Below are 24,395 nucleotides of genomic sequence, written 5' to 3'. Positions count from 1 at the left end.
GGGAGGACCCCACATGCCGCAGAGCGGCTGGGCCCGTGAGCCATGGCCGCTGAGCCTGCGCGTCCGGAGCCTGTGCTCTGCAACGGGAGAGGCCAAAATGGTGAGAGGCCCGCATACCGAAAAAAAAAAAAAAAAAAAAAAGGATGACTAATAAGAAAATAAATAAATAAATAAATGAACAGTAAAAAAAATTATCTTCACAAGAAAAAGTATTTGTAACTATGTAGTGTAACGAATGTTAACTAGACTTATTGTGGTGATTATTTCATAATATATATGAATAACAAATCATTCAGCTTGTATATCTGAATCTTATATAATGTTATATGTCAATTATACCTCACGAAAAACCAATTTTGTTTATTCATTTTATTAAAGATAATTATTCACATAAATATTGTATTAGTAGTTACTACATTATATTTATATTTTAATATGAATATATCCATTGATGTATATGTTATATACATAATATATATAAAGTATTCTGATTAAAATTATTTACAAATGTATGAGTCCAAACAATAGATTTTATTTTGACATTAGCCATTTATTACACAGTACTCATAAAATATTAAAGGCAAGAAAAAGCTTAGCACAGTTAATTTCACCAATTATTATATATATAATTATTTAAACCACATTTGAATGCCTAGTTGCCCTTTTTTATGAGAAATGTATATAGTGTAGGTGTGTCAATTATTCCAATTAATGTTTTATTTTCAAGCATAATCAGATAAACAATGGCTAGAAACATCATTAGCTATTACAAATTTTAAAAGTAGAGTAAGAATATACATTTTAAAAATTATGAAGTCATCGCTTGAAGAATAAAAAATCATTTCATGAAATCATTTCTTCAGTTCAAATCTTTTTTCAAACAACTTGTGTGGGGTCAACCTCTTTCATTTAGCCTAAAGGAAGTTTGTATTCTTTTAGGGTCTTACCCCTCAAGTGTTGTTTTCTATATGCTGCAAACCCAATCAGCTGTTTTCACACCTTCCTGTCTGAAGGTTGTATCCAATCTCAGGAAGTAGGTGTGACCTCTGGTGAGTCTAATCCTTTAAAAAGCGCCTTTGTCCAGAGGCGACTGATTCTCCAAGGTAGACTGAGGGAATGTGTAGCTGCCAAGCTTTGGAGAGTTCTTGTTGACCCTGACCTCCACAGGCTACCAGGACGTCAAGGCTTCCAGAGGTGAGACCACTCACAGTAGACTCTGGTAAGCAAGGAATTGATTGCAAATATCTTCATGCCTACTTTCCCTTATGCAAATACTTTTCATTTACCTCTTGGCCTGCTTGGGTCTTGTCCAAGCAAAGTAGTTTTCTTCGTTTTTTTTAAATGACATCAATATTTAAAGTATCTGTAACTAAAGCAATTGCAATAAATTGATATTTGTAATATTGTTATTTAATAATTTTTATTTCAATACCTTATGTGGTATTAGATGTTTTTAGGTCTTAAATTTTCCCATTTATATGTATCTATGGAACACATAAAACACCTAAAATGCTTAATGTAATGTAGACATTACATGGTCTTTGTACAGATCAACATGATTTAAATGTATTAAACTAATTATGATACATTTTTGTAAGGTCTTATTTGCTATCTGTTGAAAGCCTTCGGTTTGCAGTCTAGATTTGAAATGTATTCAGACTAGATCCAATCACCTGGTAGGGACTTCCAAGAAGTGGCATTGATCATATGAGAAAATATCAATAACACAGGTCTATGGTCATGCTTCCATCAATTGCATCTCTGGATATTCTAGTGTAGAGAGGAAATTGCTGTGTAAATTACAATGTTTTGGGGGGGGTGGTTGGTTTTAAAAATTGATTTTTACTGATTATCGTTGTAGCTTGAACATTCACCAGTTTGAAGTGTGAAGGTGCTCTGATGGTCTGAAAAGACTGGGAAAAAAAATGTTTTCCTGAGCTAGAAATAGCATACTTTTTCCTTGAGAGGAGGAGTTTTGCTATTTAAGTTGGAAGCAAATACTCAACTGTTTATAGTTTTAGGACTCCAAAATTTCAGTCAACATTGATTAAATGGAACAAGCTTAAATTATATGTAAACAATTTTGTCTTTGGAAAAGGGTATCTGTCACTTGGGAGATAGGAGGCATAGAGACCATTAGCATAGAGATGAAGTGTGTGCATGTATGGGTACCAGTCATGGAGAGAGAGAGAGAGAAAGAGATTGAGATTCTCTCTGTGCTTCTGCACCAATCAGCTATTAAAAAGAATTCTGGCGTCATCCTGTCTCTTAGCCTTTGCTCTAATATTTAAGCTTTTCCATGTAATTTAGTTATGATTGAGACCATGGCTTATTTTAAACAATAAAGTTGCTAGGTAGTCTCTTCTCTAATTTCATCATTTGTGTTATAGCATGAACCCAATCTGTCTGTATTCACCACTTCTAGGTTTGTACTGGGGGTAAGCAAATAGGTAAATCAGATAGAGTTCAAGCAGACAAGCTTTGTCCAAAGGCTGTTTTTTGTTTTGTTTTTTTTTCTAATCAGGGTAAAAGAATGATTACTAGAATGATTACTCTTGCTCTTTCTCTTTAATTTCTAGAAACATGGATTCCAAAGGATTCATGCAAGCTTTCCAGAATGAACTAACCTGCTCCATCTGTATGAACTACTTCATAGACCCTGTCACCATAGACTGTGGGCACAGCTTTTGCCGTCCCTGCCTGTACCTCTGCTGGGAGGAAGACCAGACTCCAAAGAGCTGCCCTGAGTGCAGGGGACTATCAGAGAAGCCAGATTTCAAAACCAATATTGTACTCAAGAGGCTGGCTTCCCTCGCCAGACAGGACGCAGCTAAACAAACCAACAGCTTGGAGGATGTGGAAAAATCTGACCACATCATTCAAACTCAAGATTTCTATTTTCTAAACCAGCGGTCCCCATCCTTTTTGGCACCAGCGACCAGTTTCGTGGAAGACAATTTTTCCATGGACGGGGGCAGGGGGCAGTTGGGGGGATGGTTCCGGTGGTAATGTGAGCGATGGGGAGCGGTGGGGAGTGATGGGGAGCGGTGGGGAATGGCAGTTGAAGCTTCACTTGTTCGCCCAACGCTCACCTCCTGCTGTGCAGCCCCTTTCCTAATAGGCTGCGGACTGGTAGCGGTCCTCGGCGCAGTGGGTTGGGGACCCGTGCTCTAAATGACTGCCTTTGCTCATACATAAGGGGATGGAATTTATGGTATCATCATCTGTGTCACTAAAGCTCATGGTTATTTTGCAGGAGAAACTTCTGAAGAGAATGGGCTCTTTAAGGAAAATGACCCAAGAAGTGCAAAACAGTCTGAATCAAGAAGCTAACAAAACTCAGTGGTTAGAGGTAAGAATAAAAATATTCCATTTGTTTGCATGGAGACAGATATAATCCTGGCTTAGACTTTTAGCAAAATTCAAATTACCAGGTAAAGGATAGTGGTTTTTTCCTTGGAAAGAGTAGTGGTTTCAAATGACCTATCAGTAATCACAATTACGACAGACCAATACAAACTAGTTCAAAGAGTGCTAGTATATGGGAAAACCAAGGCATGAAACGTATTCCTAGGCCACATTTTGAAGATTTGAATAAACCTTCTTAGACATGGAGTATAAGACAACATTGGGCTAAGTATGTCTGTGAAGGTGAGGAGAGGAATACAGTAGTACCTAGAGGAGAATTAGTGCATATTTTTAAAGCTGCACAGTATGGGGTTTACCTAATAAAAGAATATTTAGAAAAAATCAGGGAAAGGAACGAGAAAAAACAAGATTTGGGTAAGAGAGGAAATAATTGATGGAGTAAGAACCCTGAAGAATCCTCCTAGGGAGAAAAACTGGGACCTCCTCAGATGGTTTGATTTAAACAGGAAAAGAGGTGAGAGACTTAGAGAAAGGATGGACTGGAAGGACCAGCAAATATTCCAGGCCTTTTGAAATGTGAGGCAGAAAGTTTGTCAAGAACTTTCCCGCGACAGTAAGGAAATAATATTTGACGTTTTCTGTTTCTTTCTGTTGAGAATGAGGATGAATGATTCTTTGAATCCACTATCTCTGCAGAACTATGCGGCCGTAAGGAAGGTGATGATCAAAGTTCAGTATCAGAGGATGCACCTCTTTCTCCGGGAGGAGGAGCAACTCCATCTGGAGGCACTGGAGAAAGAAGTGAAGGAGACTCTCCAGCAACTCAGGGAGAGTGAATTCAGAATGACTCAACAGAAAGAAAGTCTGAAAGAAATGTACAGAGAGCTGACTGAGATGTGCCACAAGCCTGCCATGGAGCTGCTCCAGGTGAGAAGGGAGGTTCCATCCTCAGAGACAGAAATACTATTCTGGGCACCGTTGCCATGACACTGAAATGTTACCTGCATATACTCTTATCTCAGCTAAGGGATGAAGTTCCTTGACTCCCATTATTTTATTTGTCCAATCCCTTATTTCTCATGGCCTGGTAATCTTTGGGAGGTTTTTTAAAAAAATCCTTTCATTAGTTAACATAGGACAAAATTATTTCATTGTGATCAGGGGGACTCTCCACACTGATTATCCAAAGCCAGCAAAATTCTGTAGCCAGGAAAAGTTAACTTTGTTGGAATAATTTTCAATATATGTTCCCCTAATCCCTTGTCACTCTGTTATCCCATACGTACTGAAGACATTGAGGTTTTGCCCATTGTCTAGAAAAATTTAGAACTGGTAATCAATGTATTCTATAATTCATTTTGTATGGTCCCCTGTTTTGCTTTAATTGTTATCATAAATGATGAGCTCTCTCCTTGGGAATAGGACAGGGCAATGAGTGACATTGGAGACCTAGATGTTGTTGCATCATAACACAGACTCTTCCTGGCTTTCTTCCTGGCCTTCTTCCTTCTGTAATGCACCCTAAGTTCATCATGTTTTAGTTTAGGTTCTGTTATTAAGATAACCTCTAATTGTTCCTTAGAGAAGAATCAGAGAATAAATACCTTAATGAAAGGAACAAACAAGAATACTAAAGAAGATGCAAAAGGACAGAACTCTGATGATTAACATCATATTTTCTTTTTCCCTCACAGGACTTGGGCAATGTATTGGAAAAGTGAGTTTACACTACAGATTTCTGATTTCTGAGAATGTTTCTGTCTTTCTGATGAAGTAAATGTACAGTCATCCATTAGTACCATGAGGATTTGGTGCCAGGCCCTCCCCCATACCTAAATCTGAGGATGTACAACCCCTTATACAAAATGACATAGTATGTACAAATAACTTAACCATTTTCTAGTATCCTTTAAATCATCTCTAGACTACTTCTAACACCTATTATAATGTAAATTAAATGCTATGTAAATAGTTGCCTGGTGTGCGGCATTTTCAAGTTTTACTTTTTGAAATTTCCTGATTTTTTTTTCTGAATATTTTCCACTCAGATTTCACAGTTTCAAATCATGATTGAATCCACAGGTGTGAAATCCTAGGAAATGGCCGATAGACTGTACATTTTTTGAGCTATTAACATTGTTTTTGTGGCTATTTTCTATTTTATTTCAAAAGAGTTCCGAAAGCCTTCTACTCCTTGGTCTCAGAAGTTTCCTGCTCATTTGGTTGATTTCAAATATACCTAAAAGTCTTCTGACATTCTGGACTTTGTTCCACCTCTCTAGCTTTACCACAGTAAAATGTACTGAACAAAATTTCCTAAGTTGCAATACAGGAAGAACCTACCTGAGTGAGTTGGAAGGTGAATAATACTGGAAAGAGGTAGATTCCCTAAGAGTGGGAAGAGGGGCTGTGATTTTGTTCCTAGAAGTAGCAGTGACTCAACCTGTTCCATCACTGAAAGCCCCCTTGTAGGCTGGACCTCAGAGGGAATGGCTTCCTGGTGCACACTGGGAAGTTGGACTTTCAGGACAAGGGCAGTCAGGCTGGAATTGGATTCCCTCACTGTACTGACAAGAGCAAAGCTGTCTGGCTCAGTGTACTCTTCTTTTTGGTGACTACTTGCTGACTGAAGTACAAAAGCTTTGCCTGAATTTGTGCTCTCTGTAAAATGCCCAGGATCTTTGCATCACCTGAGATTGAATAGAGCAAGTAAACAAACCTCAAAATTTCTAGAAATGGAATAATGACTAAAATGAATGGGGAATTTGAAATTTGATAAAATGTATATTTTGAAAAAAAGTAAGGTAACATATTTTTTTAATCCCCAAGAGTGTAGAATATAATGAATGCCCAATTAACCAAAAATGGGAGAATTCTGATAAAATATCTTGGATTAAAAACAGCTTCTTTTGAAGATTAGGATTGACATGTATATGCTACTATGTATAAAATAGATAGCTAATGAGAAATGACTGTATATCACAGGGAACTCTACTCAGTGCTGTGTGGTGACCTAAATGGAAAGGAAATCCAAAAAAGAGGGGCTATATATATACATATAGCTGATTCACTTTGCTGTACAGCAGAAACTAACACAACATTGTAAAGCAACTATACTCCAATAAAAAATATAATAAACGGCTTCTTTTGTAACGGTTGTGTGATTAACCTTTGGCCCTGAAGTGTAACTGATATCATTTTTATACAGGACTGATTTGGTACAGATGCAAAAGCCTCAGCCAGTGAACCCAGAGCTAACTTCCTGGCCTGTCACTGGAATCCTAGACATGCTGAACAACTTCAGAGGTAAGAGTCAGCGCTTTGGTGATCAGGCCTCCATTTCTTTGGTGGTTCTTGGGAAGGAGCCTTCTTTGATTTTATTTTTTCTGATATGAAGTTAGTATATGACTTTCCAAAGTTGTTATATCTTTTCTGCCAATACAGTCATGCTACAAAGAACAAGGCTGAACTTTGCAACCTATATTTTACTGCAAATGCAAAGCAAGACACATATTTTTAGTTACATCTGAAATAGGCAGAGAAAGAAGAGAGCAACTGGATTGATCAGCTAGTTATAAAGAAATAGAATATTTAGTTCTCAGAGTAGCTGTTAATATTGTATGTTTATTCAGTTTATTTCACTCTTGAAAGGTTATATATGGCATTGCTGGTTTTAATTTGTTCTATATTACAATTGTGTTTATCATGCATTATACAAAGAATATTTCTTATTTCTATAATTACTAGCTTTTGACAAAATAGACTACAATTGGCTTAGGCAGAATCATTGTAATGCTGTTAGATCAATCTCAAAATAATTGAAAGGTGAGGGATATGTGAACATGGTTAGTCACAACATGCTTTTAGAAGCTTCCAAACTATTCATGGATGGATTTCTATCAACATTTTTGCTTTGAAAACTTGCTAGGTCGAGACGCTAGCCCAACAAATACCCACATAATATCAAAGTGCTCTCTCTATATTAAACAGTGTTAAAGACAAAAGACACAAGAAAAGTTTTCTAAAGTAAAGAAAACAAATAAAATTTTATGTGTCCTGAAATAAACTATCAAGAATTTGACATTGAATCAGACTTCACAGAGTTCATGATATGTCTGTATGTTTTTTTCTTTTTCTATATTATTTGAGGTGTTTCTATGTGCTGTAGAGATAGTTATAACTCTTGTTCTTCATAGAAGAGCCAGTCTGAAATCCCTTTTGTCTTCGTTTTGTATTTCGTTGGAGGAGGGAAAATGAAAGGACTCATTGGGTAGAGAGCCTCTGCCTCTCAGGCCATGGAAATCCCACTTGTTGACCACATTTTTGCTCTTTCTGCAGTGGATAACGTTCTGAGTCAGAAAACGACCATTCACAATGTGAGCCTTTCTGAGGATGATACAACTATGATATATGGAGATGACCATCATGGCGTGTCCAGAGAGCTCCAGGGTGCAGAGAGTTTTGTGGCCTGGGGAGCTGTGGCCTTCACCTCCGGGAGGCATTACTGGGAGGTGGATGTGACACACTCCTCGAACTGGATTCTGGGAGTCTGTAAAGATATCTTGACAAGCAATGCTGTTATCAGTATTGATTCTGAAGAAGCATTTTTGCTATTTTCTATGAAAGTGAACAATCATTATATTCTGTCCACAAACTCCCCACCCTTAATTCAGTATGTGCAAAGGCCTCTGGGTAGGATTGGAGTGTTTCTGGATTATGACAATGGAACTGTGAGCTTCTATGATGTTTGCAGAGGTTCCCTCATATATAGTTTCTTTCCTTCCTTCTTTTCCTCCCCTCTGAAGCCTTTCCTTTGCCTTAGGTCTCCATGAATAGTCAAGTTCCGTGACCATTTATTAGATGAACTTCTCGTTGGAGGAAGTTACTGTCCTGAAACCTCATGTGAGGCTACAGGATGATACTTGACTGTCTCTGAGCCTATTGTAATTTAATGGAACATAATGATGGTATCTTTATAAAATGGCATAGCCATGTTGAATGTATAAATTTGTTAATTAAATGATCTATTAATAAAAACTATTATGGAGCATTTTTAGAATATAATCAATAGATATCCTTTTTTAAAAATAATATTTTTATTAAAAAAATTACATATCATAAGGTTCATTTACATTTTAAGCAATGTGTTTTTCTTCCATAGTTGAACCATATTGGGGTAGAAGAATGAAGTGGTATATATCTCAGCTTAGTAAACAAAAGGAATAGCTCAGTTTTTTCTTCAAGTGTGACCTAGTTGGTTGGATCCATGTATTTGAAAGATTTGGTCAAACCCTTTCTCTTTGTCAAACATTTAGACTTTCTCTAAACCCTACTCATTCAGCACATCACAGCTCATCAACAGCTTTTCCAGAAAGTTTTTCCTGACTCCACAGACCAGTATAGTTCCTCTTATAACACACTCTCTGAGCATATGTCATCTCATCATAATATTCAACAAACTTTCCCCAAATTACTAGATGCTTTTTACTACCAGACTGAAAATTCTGAGAGAGTAAAGATGGCCTTTGACTTATTTACTACTATATTCCCACTATCCAATGAAGCGCTTAGAACATAACAAAAATAAATGTAAGGCAAATGAATGAACAAATACATGAGTGAAAGAGCTAATACACAGAAAAAGTATTCTATCGTCATTAAAATTTTCTAAAATGTAGCTAACATAATACACATAAAATACTAATGAATAATGTCAACCAAAGACAGGAAATTGACTTGCAGATTCACAGCCTGTGAAAATTACATCCTAAAGTTTGAGATATCAAGAGCTATAGAATAATATTGTTTTACACAATCAATTTGAGATTTCCCTACAATGACCAATATAATCTAAAGGAGATTATTACTTGCTGAGGGGACCTTCAAGATTGCAGAGGAGTAAGATGTGGAGATCACCTTCCTCCTCACAAATACATCAAAAATACAACTACATGTGGAAGAACTCCTACGGAACACCTACTAAATGCTGGCAGAAGACCTCAGACTTCCCCAAAGGCAAGAAACTCCCCATGTACCTGGGTAGGGCAAAAGAAAAAAGAAAAAACAGAGACAAAAGAATAGGGATGGGACCTCCACTTCTGGGAGGGAGCTGTGAAGGAGGAAAAGTTTCCACACACTAGGAAGCCCCTTCACTGGCGGAGATGGGGGATGGCAGGGGGGAAGCTTCGGAGTCACAGAAGTGAACGCAGCAACAGAGGTGCAGAGGGCAAAGCAGAGAGATTCCGCACAGAGGAACAGTGCCGACCAGCACTCACCAGCCTGAGAGGCTTGTCTGCTCACCCGCCGGGGTGGGTGGGGGCTGGGAGCTGAGGCTCTGGCTTCGGAGGTCAGATCCCAGGGAGAGGACTGGGGTTGGCTGTGTGAACACAGCCTGAAGGGGGCTAGTGCACCACAGCTAACCGGGAGGGAGTCCGGGAAAAAGTCTGGACCTGCCTAAGAGGCAAGAGACCATTGTTTCAGGGTGTGCAAGGAGAGGGGAGTCAGAGCACCACAAAAATGAGCTCCAGAGATGGGCACAAGCCATGCCTATCAAAGCGGACACCAGAGATGGGCATGAAACACTAAGGCTGCTTCTGCAGCCACCAAGAAGCCTGTGTGCAAGCACAGGTCATTATCCACCCCCCACCCGCCCCAGGAGACTATGCAGCCCGCCACTGCAGGGGCCCCATGATCCAGGGATAAATTCCCCAGGAGAACACACGGCGCCCCTCAGGCTCTTGCAACGTCATGCTAGCCTCTACCACCGCAAGCTTGCCCCGCATTCCATACCCCTCCCTCCTCCCAGTTTGAGTGAGCCAGAGCCCCCTAATCAGCTGCTATTTTAACCCCATCCTGTCTGGGTGGGAACAGATGCCCTCAGGTGACCTAAACACAGAGGCCAAAACTTAAATTTAGGGTCAAAGGCAAAGCTGAACCCCAGGAGATGTGCAAACAAAGAAGAGAAAGGGAAATTTCTCCTAACAGCCTCAGGAGCAGCGGATTAAATCTCCACAGTCAATCTCATGTACCCTGCATCTCTGGAATACCTGAATAGACAATGAATCATCCCAAAATTGGGGTGATGGACTTTGGGAGCAACTGTAGACCTGGGGCTTGCTTTCTACATCTAATTTGTTTCTGGTTTTATGTTTACCTTAGTTTAGTATTTACAGCTTATTAACATTGGTAAATTTGTTTATTGATTTGGTTGCTCTCTTCTTTTATTTTATATATAAATATATGATGGACTTTGGGAGCAACTGTAGACCTGGGGCTTGCTTTCTACATCTAATTTGTTTCTGGTTTTATGTTTACCTTAGTTTAGTATTTAGAGCTTATTAACATTGGTAAATTTGTTTATTGATTTTGTTGCTCTCTTCTTTTATTTTATATATAAATATATTTTTCCCCTTTTTCTCTTTTTGTGTGTATGTGTATGCTTCTTTGTGTGATATTGTCAGTATAGCTTTGCTCTTACCATTTGTCCTGATTTCTGTCTGCCTATTTTTTTTTTGTATAGTATTTAGTGCTTGTTATCACTGGTGGATTGGTTTTTTGGTTTGGTTGCTCTCTTCTTTCTTTCTCTCTTTTTTGTTTTTTCTTGTTTTAACACTTTTTTTCTTTTTTTATTATTAATAATAATTTATTTTATTTTTTTATTTTAATAACTTTATTTTATTTTTTCCTTCTTTCTCTTTTAATTTTTGCTCCCTTTTCTTCTGAGCCATGTGGCTGACAGGGTCTTGGTGCTCCAGCCGGGTGTCAGGCCTGAGACTCTGAGGTGAGAGAGCTGAGCTCAGGACATGGGTCCACCAGAGACCTCTCAGCCCCACATAATATCAAATAGTGAAAGCTCTCCTAGAGATCTCCATCTCAATGCTAAGACCCAGCTCCCCTCAACGGCCAGCAGGCTACAGTGCTGGACACCCTATGCCAAACAACTAGCATGACAGGAACACAAACCCACCCATTAGCAGAAAGTCTGCCTAAAATCATAATAAGTTCACAGACACCTCAAAACACACCACTGGAATTGGGCCTGCCCACCAAAAAACAAGATCCAGCTGCATCCACCAGAACACAGGCACCAGTCCCCTTCACCAGGAAGCCTACACAACCCACTGAACAAACCTTACTCACTGGGGGAAGACACCAAAAACAAGGGAACTGTGAACCTGCAGCCTGCAAAAAGGAGACCCCAAACACAGTAAGTTAAGCAAAATGAGAAGACAGATAAATACACAGCAGATGAAGGAGCAAGGTAAAAATGCACCAGACCAAACAAATGAAGAGGAAATAGGCAGCCTACCAGAAAAAGAATTCAGAATAATGATAGTAAAGATTATCCAAAATCATGGAAATAGAATGGAAAAAATACAAGAAACATTTAACAAGGACCTAGAGGAACTAAAGAGCAATCAAACAATGATGAACAACAAAATAAATGAAATTAAAAATTCTCTAGAAGGAATCAATAGCAGAATAATTGAGGCAGAAAAATAGGTAAGTGACCTGGAAGATAAAATATTAGAAATAACTACCGCAGAGCAGAAAAAAGAAAAAAGAATGAAGAGAAATGAAGAGAGTCTCAGAGAACTCTGGGACAATATTAAACACACCAACATTTGAATTATAGGGGTCTCAGAAGAAGAACGGAAAAAAAAAAGGGACTGAGAAAAACATACAGCTAACATTATACTTAATTGTGAGAAACCAGAAGCCTTCTGGTAAGATCAGGAAAAAAGCAAATGTGTTTTCTCGCACCACTCCTTTTCAACATTGTATTTGAAGTTGTATCTAATGAAATAAGGTGCGAAAAGTTTCTTTTGCTTTGGTTCTTCTGGAGCCAGGAGCTAAATCCCCAACACACCCAGGGAGAGAAGGCTGAGGTGCCCAGCTGTTTGCTCCTGGCCCCTCACCTCTACAGCAACAGCAAAGCAACATGGACTTCAGTCAACAGTGGAGCTGCTAATAGAGCTGCTATGTAGGAGTGTTTATGTGCAGGAGCAGGGGTTACAGAGAGGAAGATCTGGCTGAAATTCTACTTTCCCCTCACCAAGGGCTTCGGTCCTTTTTCTAAGCCTAGGGCCAGTGTTTCCCATCTCACCTAGGAATCCATTCTCCTCCACCCTGATACATGTGACTGCCCTGGCCTGCCTGCTGAGCTTCTGGTCACTATAACTCCATCCTCCAGAGCCTCTCTTTTATAAGGACACTCTTCCCAAATTTGTCCCAGAGCTTCAAAAAGGCAGATGCCTCACAGGCGGTGCTGCCCTGGCTAAGAGTCCTGAGGAGCTGGCAGGAGACCTGCAATACTTCTTCCTTCCCTGGCTCTGAGCTGTGTTAATCCCACCACACTTCTCATTTAGTGGAAGGCTGAGGAAACCTGCTCACAGCCCTGCATCCATCCAGTCAAAAAAGGACCATCCCACTCTGTATCAGGACAGTGCAGTGGCAACTATCAAAATCTTATATCCACATAACCTTTTAACCCAGCAACATCATCTTGAGCATTCTTTCCAGTAGAAATTCTCACAAACAAGGATATATGTCCAAAAGGATGTATTATGCTGCATTTTCAATAGCTAAATCAGTAAATAGAAATCAATCAAAGTTTCTGAAATGCTGGATATCACTGAACAAAATATACTACATATTATTAACCTGTTATGTCAGTGACAATAGCTGGTAAGTACTGACTTAGTCTATGATCTCGTGTATGTTTTTAACCAGTGGATTTTTATTAATATTCTAAAACAGCTGATTCCACATGACAACCAAAAAAACACTGCAAAACAATTCACAATACTGAATGATATAAAATTAAAAATAGAAATTCACTGATGTCAGTCAAGCTCACAGACAGTAAACTTAGAAGCCAAAATGTTAGTTTCTTACCTTTGCAATCAGAAATGTGTAGTAATATGATCAATTTATTGAGTTCCAGAATGTATCAATATATCTAGGGCATTCATTCTATGGGTGTTCTTGAATAATAAACTTAAAATAGATTAAGGAGACTTATTTTTATGTTTGATAACTTTCGCAGCATATAACCTCATGATGGCTTCTTGACATGCCAACTTGGCAGGGCTAGACTACAAAGGGGGAAGTGAGGGCAGCAGCATGTTTTAGCATGCACACACCTCTGATTATTCAATCAGGCATTAAACTAATCCAAGTGATACCATGAAGGAGTTTTGCAGATATAAGTAGCGTCTTTTACCATGATTTTAAACTAGAGAGTTTACACTAATTTATCTTCCTAGTTGCTGCTTGAGGGGCAGGCTCCTAATTAAACACACACTTACAGGCCCAATGTCATCCTCTCCAGGGAACTCTGGGCTAGTGCTGTCTTCAACCTCTTCCACTGAGGAGATCCAGAGTGCCAGTGTCTACTGAAGAGGAAACTGTACATTTGCATCTGGTGCCCTGATTTTGGTGACTGCTGCAATATGTAAAATATAGAAAAACAGAGAAATAAAATAAAATCACTTTCATGTCAGCATTCCCAAAACCACTTTATGACTAATTGGGAACACAAGGTATCATTGTAGTAATTAACCTATATTGCCATACTTCACTTAGAAAAGAAGGGTGATAGGGAAATTGGTTAAGAATTGAAAAATAATGACCTTGGGAACGCTTGTAACAATTGTGGTCCCCCATGAGAGAGAGGTTGTGCTTTTGCAGTTCAAGGTCATTTTAAAATCATGTTCATAAACATTTAGGAGCATCAACCACTGGAAACATATACATATGGTACATGTATCTTGGAAGACTTAAAGACAGGGTCATGAGTCTCCTTCCAAAAACTCTGCATTCTCAAGTTGATTGTTCAGTGAGAAATATATCAGGAAAGGAAGGTAAGGGTATGTGTTATTTCTTCAAAATGTTTCTTTGTTCTAGTTTTCCCATTGTGGTTATTGTTGTTTCTGTTTTGTTCCAAAGCAACCTATAAATGACATTGTCCCAAAGGGGTCTCTGTGCTGGGGTCTTTCTCTACTGTCCCCCCTGAGCTGGGTGGGGGAGCACCAGGCAGATAATCTCCTGTCCTGCTGTTGCTGGGAGACACTGGGGGGCTTGATCTGGAGTGTGACGGTGAGGGGCAAGAGAAATTTCCATTCTGAAGTTGTCACCACAGATGTTCTTACACTAAAGTCCTACTTTAAATTTTTAAAACCAATCAACAAAATAAAGCACTTCCTCCATGACAGAACATATTTAAACAAACCTCAAGAAACAGATTTCCAAGTTTTCCAAGACATTTGCTAAACTCTCTAAGTGATGAAATAATCTTTCCAACTTCTTTGGTAAGTTAAAAATAAAAATCCATGATATCTAGAAACACATATGAAGGCCCATTTGAGGGTGGATTTGTGGTATAATCAGTGGTTCTTGGTGAGAAGATGTTTGCAGAGATGGGTTTATGAAGATTATCCAAGGTGTTAAAGCAGTCTTGTCCTAGGTTTCAGGAAATCTCATCCTCCATATTAACCCTATTAGAAAACTGGTGAAATGCAATCACTTGGAAAAAGCGGGTGTGGTTCAGAGCTCAATGTAAGGACACTAAAGGAACCAAACTCATTCTTCTCCAGAACTGAGAGCCAGTGTTTGGAGCTCACCTGGCTCTGGAGACTTCTGAGAGCTACCACTACCACCCTTGGAAGCCTTGATCCCCGAGCGGACATTGTCTTATTACTTCTCCAGTGAGGATTGTTTCTACAGCACTTTCAGTGAGTACGCAATTTACCATAGAGCAGTTCATGGGACTCTCCTGAGGGGAAAAAAATACAATTTCCTAATGTTAACAGAAAATTGAGGTTGTTTCACTGAAAATATCTTGTGTGCCAACTTAGTGAAATGAATGTATTTCTGTATTGTCATCTTGTCTTGGCATACATGTTGGAATTAATATGATGATTAATTTTAGTTATCTGATTTTGTTCATCTCTTAGTTATTCCTATGTATTACAAAGACTCAGAAAGTGGTTGTCTGATATCTTATACGTTTGTGTTTGATGTAGAGCCTAAAAATAATTTTTAGGACTATTTGACTCCATGTGCCGTACCTATTACAGTCTACTTTAAAAGTGGAGTGTGCCTGTATACACAGGAAACATAATATTCTACACAACAGGGTTTCCCTGGTGACGCAGTGGTTGAGAGTCCGCCTGCCGATGCAGGGGACGCGGGTTCGTGCCCCGGTCCGGGAAGATCCCACATGCCGCGGAGTGGCTGGGCCCGTGAGCCACGGCCGCTGAGCCTGCGCGTCCGGAGCCTGTGCTCCGCAACGGGAGAGGTCACAGCAGTGGGAGGCCCCGCGTACTGCAAAGGAAAAAAAAAAAAAAATTCTACACAACAGAACTAGGTAATGCATGCAATAATTTGGGAGAAAGTATAGTTTTAAAGTGAAGTAAACATTGTCTCTTCAGAAATGTTATTCTGACTGAAATTTTAAAGAAACTAGGAAATGATTGGGCAAGAGAAAAGTGACAGTTGTGTACATACAGAAATATAAGAAAGTTGAGGAACCTCTGTACTTAACTAGTACAGACACAAGGACCCAATTTTTTAGCAAAATCAATTTTAAAAAGCATGATTTGTTTTTCGGCTCTGATTATTACCATTACATGCAAACTGCATCTTACCACAAGATGAAAGGGATGCTTGATAACAGTTTTAAAGACTGAGAAGATATAACCATTTCCTTTCATTTTTGATTGATGAGTGTAGTACAGATAAGACAGGAAGGCAAACTCAACCGATTAGTATATCCATGTAAGTTGCTTCTGGTTAGAATAGGATCCAATTTGACAATGTTTAGGTTCCTCTTCATTATCTCTGAATTATTCAGAAAGTGTTTTGCAAAGAAAAAAAGTGTTTGTGGACCTAGATTCAGACTGAGATAAAAAAGGACATCCAAAGAAAAATGCCTGACAATTATAGGAAATAATAAAAATACATCTTAGTCAAGTATGCTGCGCTAAATCAATGACTGGCATTGAGCATCAAGACTGATTGTTTAGGGCAATCAGGACCCACCACATAGAGTTATAAATTAGGTCAAACTCCTGAAGCTCATGCTATCTAGAGGAAAATAAGATCTCAACAAACCTGAGGTTCTCCTTTAGGTAGGGGAAAAGAGGGCAAGAAGTTGTGTTGGTTTGGCAGCTGAGAAAATTTTCTGCAGCTCTTGAGAGTTCTCTTTGTGTCTCAGTTTTCCATTTCTGTCAAATGAAAAATCCTTCCTAAATCAGTGTATTATTCAGTGACAATCTGTGTCTGATATTCCTTGGGCCTTTTTTGTCTTTGGGGTAGAGGGATAAACTCCTGATTTCCTTCCCTCAGAAGAAATGGACTCAGACATCCCAGAAGCCTTCCAGAAAGAGCTCACCTGCCTCGTGTGCCTGAATTACCTTCTAGACCCAGTCACCATAGGCTGCGGACACAGCCTCTGTAGGTCCTGTCTCTGTCTTCTCTGGGAGCAAGCCAAAGACCCTGCCAGTTGCCCAGTGTGCAGGCAACGATCACAGCAGACAAACCTCAAAACCAATTTTCTTCTGAAGAATCTGGTGTCCATTGCCAGAAAACCAAATCTCGGGCAATTCCTGAAGTCTGAGGAACATATGTGTGGGACCCATAAGGAGACAAAGAAGATCTTCTGTGAAGCCAACAAGAGTTTGCTCTGTTTGGTCTGCTCTCAAAGTCAGGAGCACAGGGCTCACAGGCACCGTTCCACTGAAGAGGCTGCTGAGGAACACTGGGTGAGTGATGTCTGTGCGAGCACTTAGAGAGCTGGAGGATGGTACAGCTAAGAGATTAAAAGGATATTACAGTCAGGACTTCCCTGGTGGCACAGTGGTTAAGACTCCATGCTCCCAATGAAGGGGGCCCAGGTTCGATCCCTGGTCAGGGAACTAGATCCCACATGCATGCCCCAAATAAGAGTGCGCATGCCACAACTAAGGAGCCAGCGAGCCACAACTAAGACCTGTCACAACGAAATAAGTAAATTAAATACTTTTTTAAAAAGGATATTATAATCATAATGATGAATAAACCCTCTCTTTACTGAGTGCCAGGTACAGACCTAGTTAGCAATGACAAAGCTATGAAGAAAATGCTGAAGCATACCTGTCTCTATGGAACTTGTATCCAATGGCTGGGTGATAAAGTTAATTCAAATTATTTGGATGATACATTATTATGCTCAAGGCTCTATAAAGCCTTCATTTTGAGAAAGAGTCTTTGGCTCTAAAATCTGCAAGTGCAAAAATTCTTTTCCATTGGATACAGGTTTCCTGACTCTGGACAAAGAAGGAAGATACAGTATATTGGAATTAGCAGGCAGCAAGCAGCACTACATCCAAATTCTGATGCAAGATGCCAAACTACCTGAAAATTAGCCATGCTCAGTAAAATCCTGTTCCTTTCCCTAGATACAAGATTCCCTGATGGTGTGTGGTTCTGCAGTGTGGAATCTTCTAAAACTGAACGATAGTGAGGAAGAGTAGGGAAATGTGGTGATCTGTTATGGTCCTTCCAGTCTTCCTCCAGGTCCTGTACCTGACATCCCTGGGTACACTCCATCGTTTGGGGTCTGAAACCTCAATCTATTTGTTTTTCTGGTGTTAAAATTCAATTATTTTACAGGAGAAGCTGGCAAACCAAATGAGATCTTTATGGGAAAAGATCCAAGGAATTGAAAGAAATCTCAAGAAAGATGGCAGAGGAACTGACCCTTGGATGGTAAGTATGAGAATGTATTTCTCTTTGAAACAAATTGAGGCAGACATGCTAGAAACTTATCCCTTAATAATCTGAGGTGAAATCATCATGTGCCAAGAAATTCTGAGAATGGGTTGAACACCATTAAAAAAAAATTTCTATGTACCATTTGCACCTACAAAACCCGCCTCTTGGGTTTTTTAGAATCTAATGGATCAGTAACTACAACAAAAGATACATTAGAAGAATGTGCCACAAGTGCTAAGGTGGAGGCACATGGAGTGACATGGACGATTCCATGCCCATGATTCAGGATCCCAGGGAAAATTTCTCATGTTTAAGATCAATCCCAGGTCTGAAGATCAAGTGGGTGTTTAAAAATCCGTGGGTTATTTCAGGCACAGATTTCTGTAAGTCATACATTCCAGAAAGTAAAGGGTGTATCATTGGGAACCACAAGTACTTCAGTCTGATTAGTACATGAGCCCATGTGATACAAAGGAGACAGGAACAGGAATTTAAGGGGTGTGACTGTCATTGTGAAAAGCGACAGCTCACTAGCTAGAGAGTGATATTGGTTCAAGTAGGAGAAAATGTGACATGTTAAAGAAAAACCTCAGGGAGAAAAGGAACAAGGAGAAAGACAGAGATATAGAGTGAGAGAGTGAATCCATCAATACTGGGAGGGAATATGCAATGGAATGAGGATGAATGACCTTCCAAACAATATGGGAAGGAGGCTGTGGCCTTAGAGGGAGGACAGAACCTGTTCATAGAAGAAAGGAGGGCAGAAAGAAAGGGCTATGAGGATTGGCACCTGTTTGAGGGCAGTAGGTGAGATTCTTAGGAAAATCTTTCCTGAGGATACTAACCCTGAGAGTAAAATGGAACATGGCTGCTCAGAGATAAACTCTGGCTGTGGAGTTTGGAAGGGCTGAGATGAGAAACGAATTTACTTATTAATATTGAGATGAAGATATTGCATATCATGTATGAATCACCCATACATTTCAATTGCTTGCATGAGGTCTTTCAGATTTGAAAGCAGGCATATGAAAGAAATGATCCATGAAAAGATTTTCTCCAGATGTTTCAGAAACTCATGAATTTGATGAAAGTGGTTTGAGGCAAGGGTGGGTTTGGCTCTTGATGTAGTTAAAAACAATGAAAAATAAGTGAAGGAAAGAGGAATAAATTTGATTTCTTAGAAGATACGAATTTAGGATGGATGTAGCTTCTTGGGAGAGAACATGAATCAGAGCAAACTAATGCTGTCGAAATCCATCTCCCAACAGTTTTACGTGTATCGATATGGAGACATGATTAGGAAAACTTATCAGATGGTAACTCCATTTCTTCAGGAGGAAGAAAATTACTACTTAGGGAGTATTATAAAAGAAAGCCAAAAGATTTGTAAGCAAATCAGAAAAAGACAAGAGGAAATGAGTGGAAAGAAGACAGACCTCAAAGTAATATACAAAGAGCTCATGAAAATGTCCTATAAACCAGATGTGGAGCTGCTCCAGGTAAGAACTGAGGACTGAAAATATTTTTTCTGAAGCTCACACCTTCAATGAGCATGAAATGGTACCAGGGGTATATTTATTCATCTCTTGCATCCTAAGGTGGGAGTCTCTCCTAGTTGGAAATATTATAGATGAAATACAATTCATCCAAACCATGACTGAGCAAGCTTTACAGAATTGTTATTATGGAGACTCCCCAGGAATATTCCCTTCTCAAAATCTCCTTTTGTAGCTTGCTTCTGTCAAAACCAGAAAGGAACAACTTATGTATTATCATTCAGTTTTCTGATCTCCAGCTGGACAATGGGAGAAACTTGGCAAAAGCTCATATATTTCCACCTCCTGTTGCGATATCCTAGGTTTGAGTTGCCTTTCTGGAGGGGCATATTACCCTTTTGGACAAGCCCTAGGAAAGACGAATTTACAGAGAGCTGAGGGTTGCAGCAATGCACAATCACTACCTTTGTCCTCTCTCTCTCTCTCTCTCTCTCTCTCTCTCTCTCTCTCTCTCTTTCACCCTCAGGTTTGTTAATTTATGAAGAATTTAGATTCTTTCAACACATTATGCCAGAGTTTTCTTTAGGGAGAAAAAGGAAAATAGATTTTCCAGACTGTTTTCTCATGGTGGTGATTAGATCTCTTCTGAAGTTTTCCCTAAACCAAATCCTGGTTGGCTATTTATGAAGAAGTCTAATCTTATATTTTTTTATTTTATTTCTGACAGGAATTAGGAGACAAACTGAAATGGTAAGTCTGATCTTGTGATGCTGACCAGGGTGCTGTGAAAGAGATCAAGCTGCATTTAACAAAGGGAACACATAACTTACTAGATAATACTACATTGCTTGTGTGTGCATGTGTGGTGCCTGTTTTGCTGAGTATGATTTCCTGTTCCATTTGAATCAGAACTTAGCATCAGAAATTTGCTCCTGTGGCTTAGAGAGGTATGTGCTGTAGAGCTCAATGCAGAAGTTTCTAAAAGGCCAGTATTTTTCTGATTTAAATTTCAAAATCATAAACACATTGAAGTGCAAGGACTAGTACTTCCCAGGCATTAGGTGAGAGAGGCAAGTATCTCTGAGAAATGGGGGTGAAATCAGGTCATGAATTAAAGTGAGAAAAAATTTCCTAAGAATGGCACGATCCCATCCTATGATTGTGGAGAAAAGGATTTTGAAAAGAGAGTTGAGCTGAAGGATGCTGACTTTTTCTTAAAAGCTGTGGTTAAGAAGTCCTGGGCAGCAGAAAGTTTAACCGCATCTTCCTCCTTATAGGAGCGAGTCAGCACAGCTGCACGTGCCTCAGACTCTGCTGCCAGAACTCCGTGCACAACCCATCACTGGGCTGATGGAACGGTTCAACCGTTTCCGAGGTGAAGGTCACCCCATCGGTGTGTCCACCCTGCAAGGTCCTTCAATAATGGTTTCTACAATCTTTCCCTCTTCATCTCTCACCTTGTACAGAACAGCCTGCAAACAGGCATGTATAGACATGTGTAGTCACAGAGTCATTAAAATCCTTACAAAATACATGCAGGCTGGTGCAGGGATAGATGTGATTCAGGCCTTATAAATTACTCATAAATTTGATAAATAATTTCTATAATGAAAAAAAGGACATGCTCCAAAAATGGTTCCTTGAGCCCTAGAAATATCACCCCATACAATGTCAGTTGTTCACTGAATTCTAGAAAATGGGTTATTAATCCAGGATATTCCAATTTCAGAGTCTAAGTGCAGTTACTTAGAGTTCAAAAACATTTTTGCTTGAAAGTTTCTTGGCAATTGAATGTATGATGTGTTTTTTTCCATTGATATAATCAAAAATATATATATAAGCCACAAAAATTAAATGCAGAAACCAGGATTTGTGAACAACAAGAAAGCAAATTGGTGGTTGATGAGCCACATAGAGCTTCATGATAAACCTAACCCTGGAGGGTAACTTAGCAGGAAGTGGAAGACTAGGCCTCACGTTGGAACCACATATCAAAGGCGGAAATTCCTACAAGGAAACCACTTTTAAGAAGCCATCCTTAGGTTTTGTTTCTGCAGTGTCCACTTGCTAACTTAACTGAGATGTTAGAATGATCACCAATTCTCTATTCTACAATGTATTTTTTTTTCCCTGAGCGGTGGTGGTGGAGGTGGAGGTGAGTTATACTGTCATGGTCTTGGAGGTGATCAGTGCCCGGTATCCAGTCTTTTAGATGTCAGGAAAAGTACCCAGCCAGAAGTAGCCATGACCTCCCTATCCTGTATAATCTCTGAATTTTTAGGAAGTTTTTTCCATGGTAACTAGTTATCTGTTTCCTCAGCAGATATCCAGGCAACATTTGAATCCAGTGTTTCCAGTTAGAACTGCACTTCTAATAACCTTAAGGTTTTTTTTTTTTTCTCCCAGTGAGACCCTAGGTAGACCCTCTTCTCTCACAGATAATTTTATTTTGAACATTGATTTTGACTGGAGTATTCTCTCATCTCTCCACAGTAAAAATTGCATTCAATAATGAAGTAGGCAGCCAGCACATCAGGCTGTTTGATGATGTAAGAAGTTTGAAGTATGAGCATGACAGCCTCTATGTGTCTTTGGATGGCATAACATCGAAGTATTTTGCTGCGTGGGGATCCCAGGGCTTCACCTCTGGCAAACAATACTGGGAGGTGGATGTGGACAGCTCTTGGGACTGGGCTGTAGGCGTCTGTAAGGATTCCTGGACAAGGAAGGATGACGGCATACTGAAGGAATCCAACAGGGACAACTTTCTCCTTGTGTGTGTGAAGGAGGATCATCATTACCGTCTCTGGACCACCATCCCGAACAATCCTCTGTACATAGAGAAACCTCAGGGCAGGGTTGGCGTGTTCCTTGATTTTGACAGTGGGAGTATGGGTTTTGTGGATGTTGCCAAGCGCTCCCTCCTTTGGAGGTACGAGGACAGCCTGTTCACTTTCCCTGTCAGGCCTTTCATTTGCACTGGCCACATGTGAGGAGGACTAAGTCAGGACCCTGTCTGGATGCTCAGGACTCCTTCTCTGAGGCAACCCTTCTCAGGTGCAGCAAGTCAAGGATACTTCATTGTCTTTAGGCTCTTTCTACTGTAATGGAAGCGCCTTTATTGCTATTTGTTATATTTGGCACTATTTGTTATATAAAGATAGTGTCAAATGCAAACTTTTGTTGGTGTCTTCCATCTTCTTGACAATAAAAGCTTGCCTTATAGACATTTGTCTGGAATATATGATGTGGTTGTTCACCTGTGTTGTGAGCTTGCTGAACTCACCAAAGTATGGGCGTGTGCTTCTCACTTCCTGATACCCAGTACAGGAACCCAGGGCTTACACAGCATGGACAAACCTGGTCACCAACCAGACCCAGGTCAGCCCCCAACTTTCTCCTCCTTCCTCATGATCTACTCTGTCCTACACATCAATTCACCCTCAGGGTGAAAACCGATTTGACGGAGAAATCTCCACTGACCCTGGAGACGGGGATAAGTCTTCTTTTCTTAGAGAACCCAGAATTTGCAGGTCCTTTTTTTTTTTACAATAATATAAGGGGGGCTTCCCTGGTGGCGCAGTGGTTGCGCGTCCGCCTGCCGATGCAGGGGAACCGGGTTCGCGCCCCGGTCTGGGAGGATCCCACATGCCGCGGAGCGGCTGGGCCCGTGGGCCATGGCCGCTGAGCCTGCGCGTCTGGAGCCTGTGCTCCGCAACGGGAGAGGCCACGGCAGAGGGAGGCCCGCATACCACAAAAAAAAAAAAAATAATAATAATAATAATAATAATATAAGGGAAAAGACCTAAAGAAAGGAAGTGCCTCATGAGGGGCATTGAACAAATCTTTGCCTGAATAAATGAATAAATGGACAAAACAATTATCTTATTGGAAAGGAGCTTTGCCATAAAAGTTAGGAACTAGAATCTAAAAGTTTAAATTTTCAGGATTTGAAGGTGGGTGTCAAAAACTGATTAGATTACACACATTGAGTTTGAGACCAATTGATTTTTTTTTTTTTTTTTTGCGGTACGCGGGCCTCTCACTGTTGTGGCCTCTCCCGTTGCGGAGCACAGGTTCCGGACGCGCAGGCTCAGCGGCCATGGCTCACGGGCCCAGCCGCTCCGTGGCATGTGGGATCTTCCCGGACCGGGGCACGAACCTGTGTTCCCTGCATCGGCAGGCGGACTCTCAACCACTGAGCCACCAGGGAAGCCCTTGATTTTTAATTATCTTTGGAAAAGTGCATCTGTGTGTTGGAGGCTCTGTTAGTGTAGATACTAGAAGTGTGAGGGTGATTGTGTGTATTGCAATCATGGTGGTCTTACGTTATTGTTTTATATTATTTTAATTTAACTTAGGATCATCACCTAGGCCACGAAGGATGAGATGGTAGGACAGGGAACATTGTCTGTTCCCATTTTACCATCATACAATAGAGCATTGGTTTTTGATTTAAATGTTGCTGTCCCCCACTGAATTGTATATTCACCATTGTAATTCCATCACTAAATATACTTCCTGAATATATTATTGTGGCGGGCATTGCCCTCTGAGGAATGCGCCATTAAGACCCACCTAAGCCTCAGGGCCCGATTGTACTCTCCTTGGTATGCATCCTGGACTTTATGGTATGAACGTAAAAAAGGAGATGGCCTTTGGCCAGATCGCTCCAGGGACCTGCTCAGATACTGAGAGTCCCTGGTTGTTCCCTAAAGCTAGGAAAAGCAACCCTGGAGGGGAAGGTGGTGCCTTTGTGGAACAAGCCATAAA

At 40.1% G+C, this 24,395-nt stretch overlaps 3 protein-coding genes across 3 annotated transcripts; all 3 read left to right on the top strand.

The window, feature by feature from the left end:
- Positions 1-3,202: 3,202 nt before the first annotated feature.
- On the top strand, positions 3,203-10,559 carry LOC102995789 (tripartite motif-containing protein 64C). Its single transcript, XM_024131622.3, has 4 exons — positions 3,203-3,352; positions 4,066-4,316; positions 6,575-6,675; positions 7,708-10,559. Exons 1-4 carry the CDS (start codon positions 3,203-3,205, stop codon positions 8,199-8,201), a joined length of 996 nt encoding a protein of 331 aa, XP_023987390.2. The 3' UTR covers positions 8,202-10,559.
- Positions 10,560-16,001: 5,442 nt separating this feature from the next.
- On the top strand, positions 16,002-21,291 carry LOC102996339 (tripartite motif-containing protein 43-like). Its single transcript, XM_055091369.1, has 4 exons — positions 16,002-17,144; positions 18,025-18,120; positions 19,395-19,631; positions 20,895-21,291. The coding sequence occupies exons 1-4, from the start codon at positions 16,725-16,727 to the stop codon at positions 21,195-21,197; spliced, it is 1,056 nt and encodes a 351-aa protein (XP_054947344.1). The 5' UTR covers positions 16,002-16,724; the 3' UTR covers positions 21,198-21,291.
- A 252-nt stretch (positions 21,292-21,543) lies between these two features.
- LOC102996622 (tripartite motif-containing protein 43B) lies at positions 21,544-22,615 on the top strand. Its single transcript, XM_055091368.1, has 2 exons — positions 21,544-21,565; positions 22,095-22,615. Exons 1-2 carry the CDS (start codon positions 21,544-21,546, stop codon positions 22,613-22,615), a joined length of 543 nt encoding a protein of 180 aa, XP_054947343.1.
- The last annotated feature ends 1,780 nt before the right edge of the window (positions 22,616-24,395 follow it).

The sequence above is a fragment of the Physeter macrocephalus genome, chromosome 16, assembly GCF_002837175.3.
Source record: "Physeter macrocephalus isolate SW-GA chromosome 16, ASM283717v5, whole genome shotgun sequence".
Classification (NCBI taxonomy): domain Eukaryota; kingdom Metazoa; phylum Chordata; class Mammalia; order Artiodactyla; family Physeteridae; genus Physeter; species Physeter macrocephalus.
The sequence above is the reverse complement of the archived record's forward strand: the minus strand, read 5'-3'. Positions and strand labels throughout refer to the sequence as shown.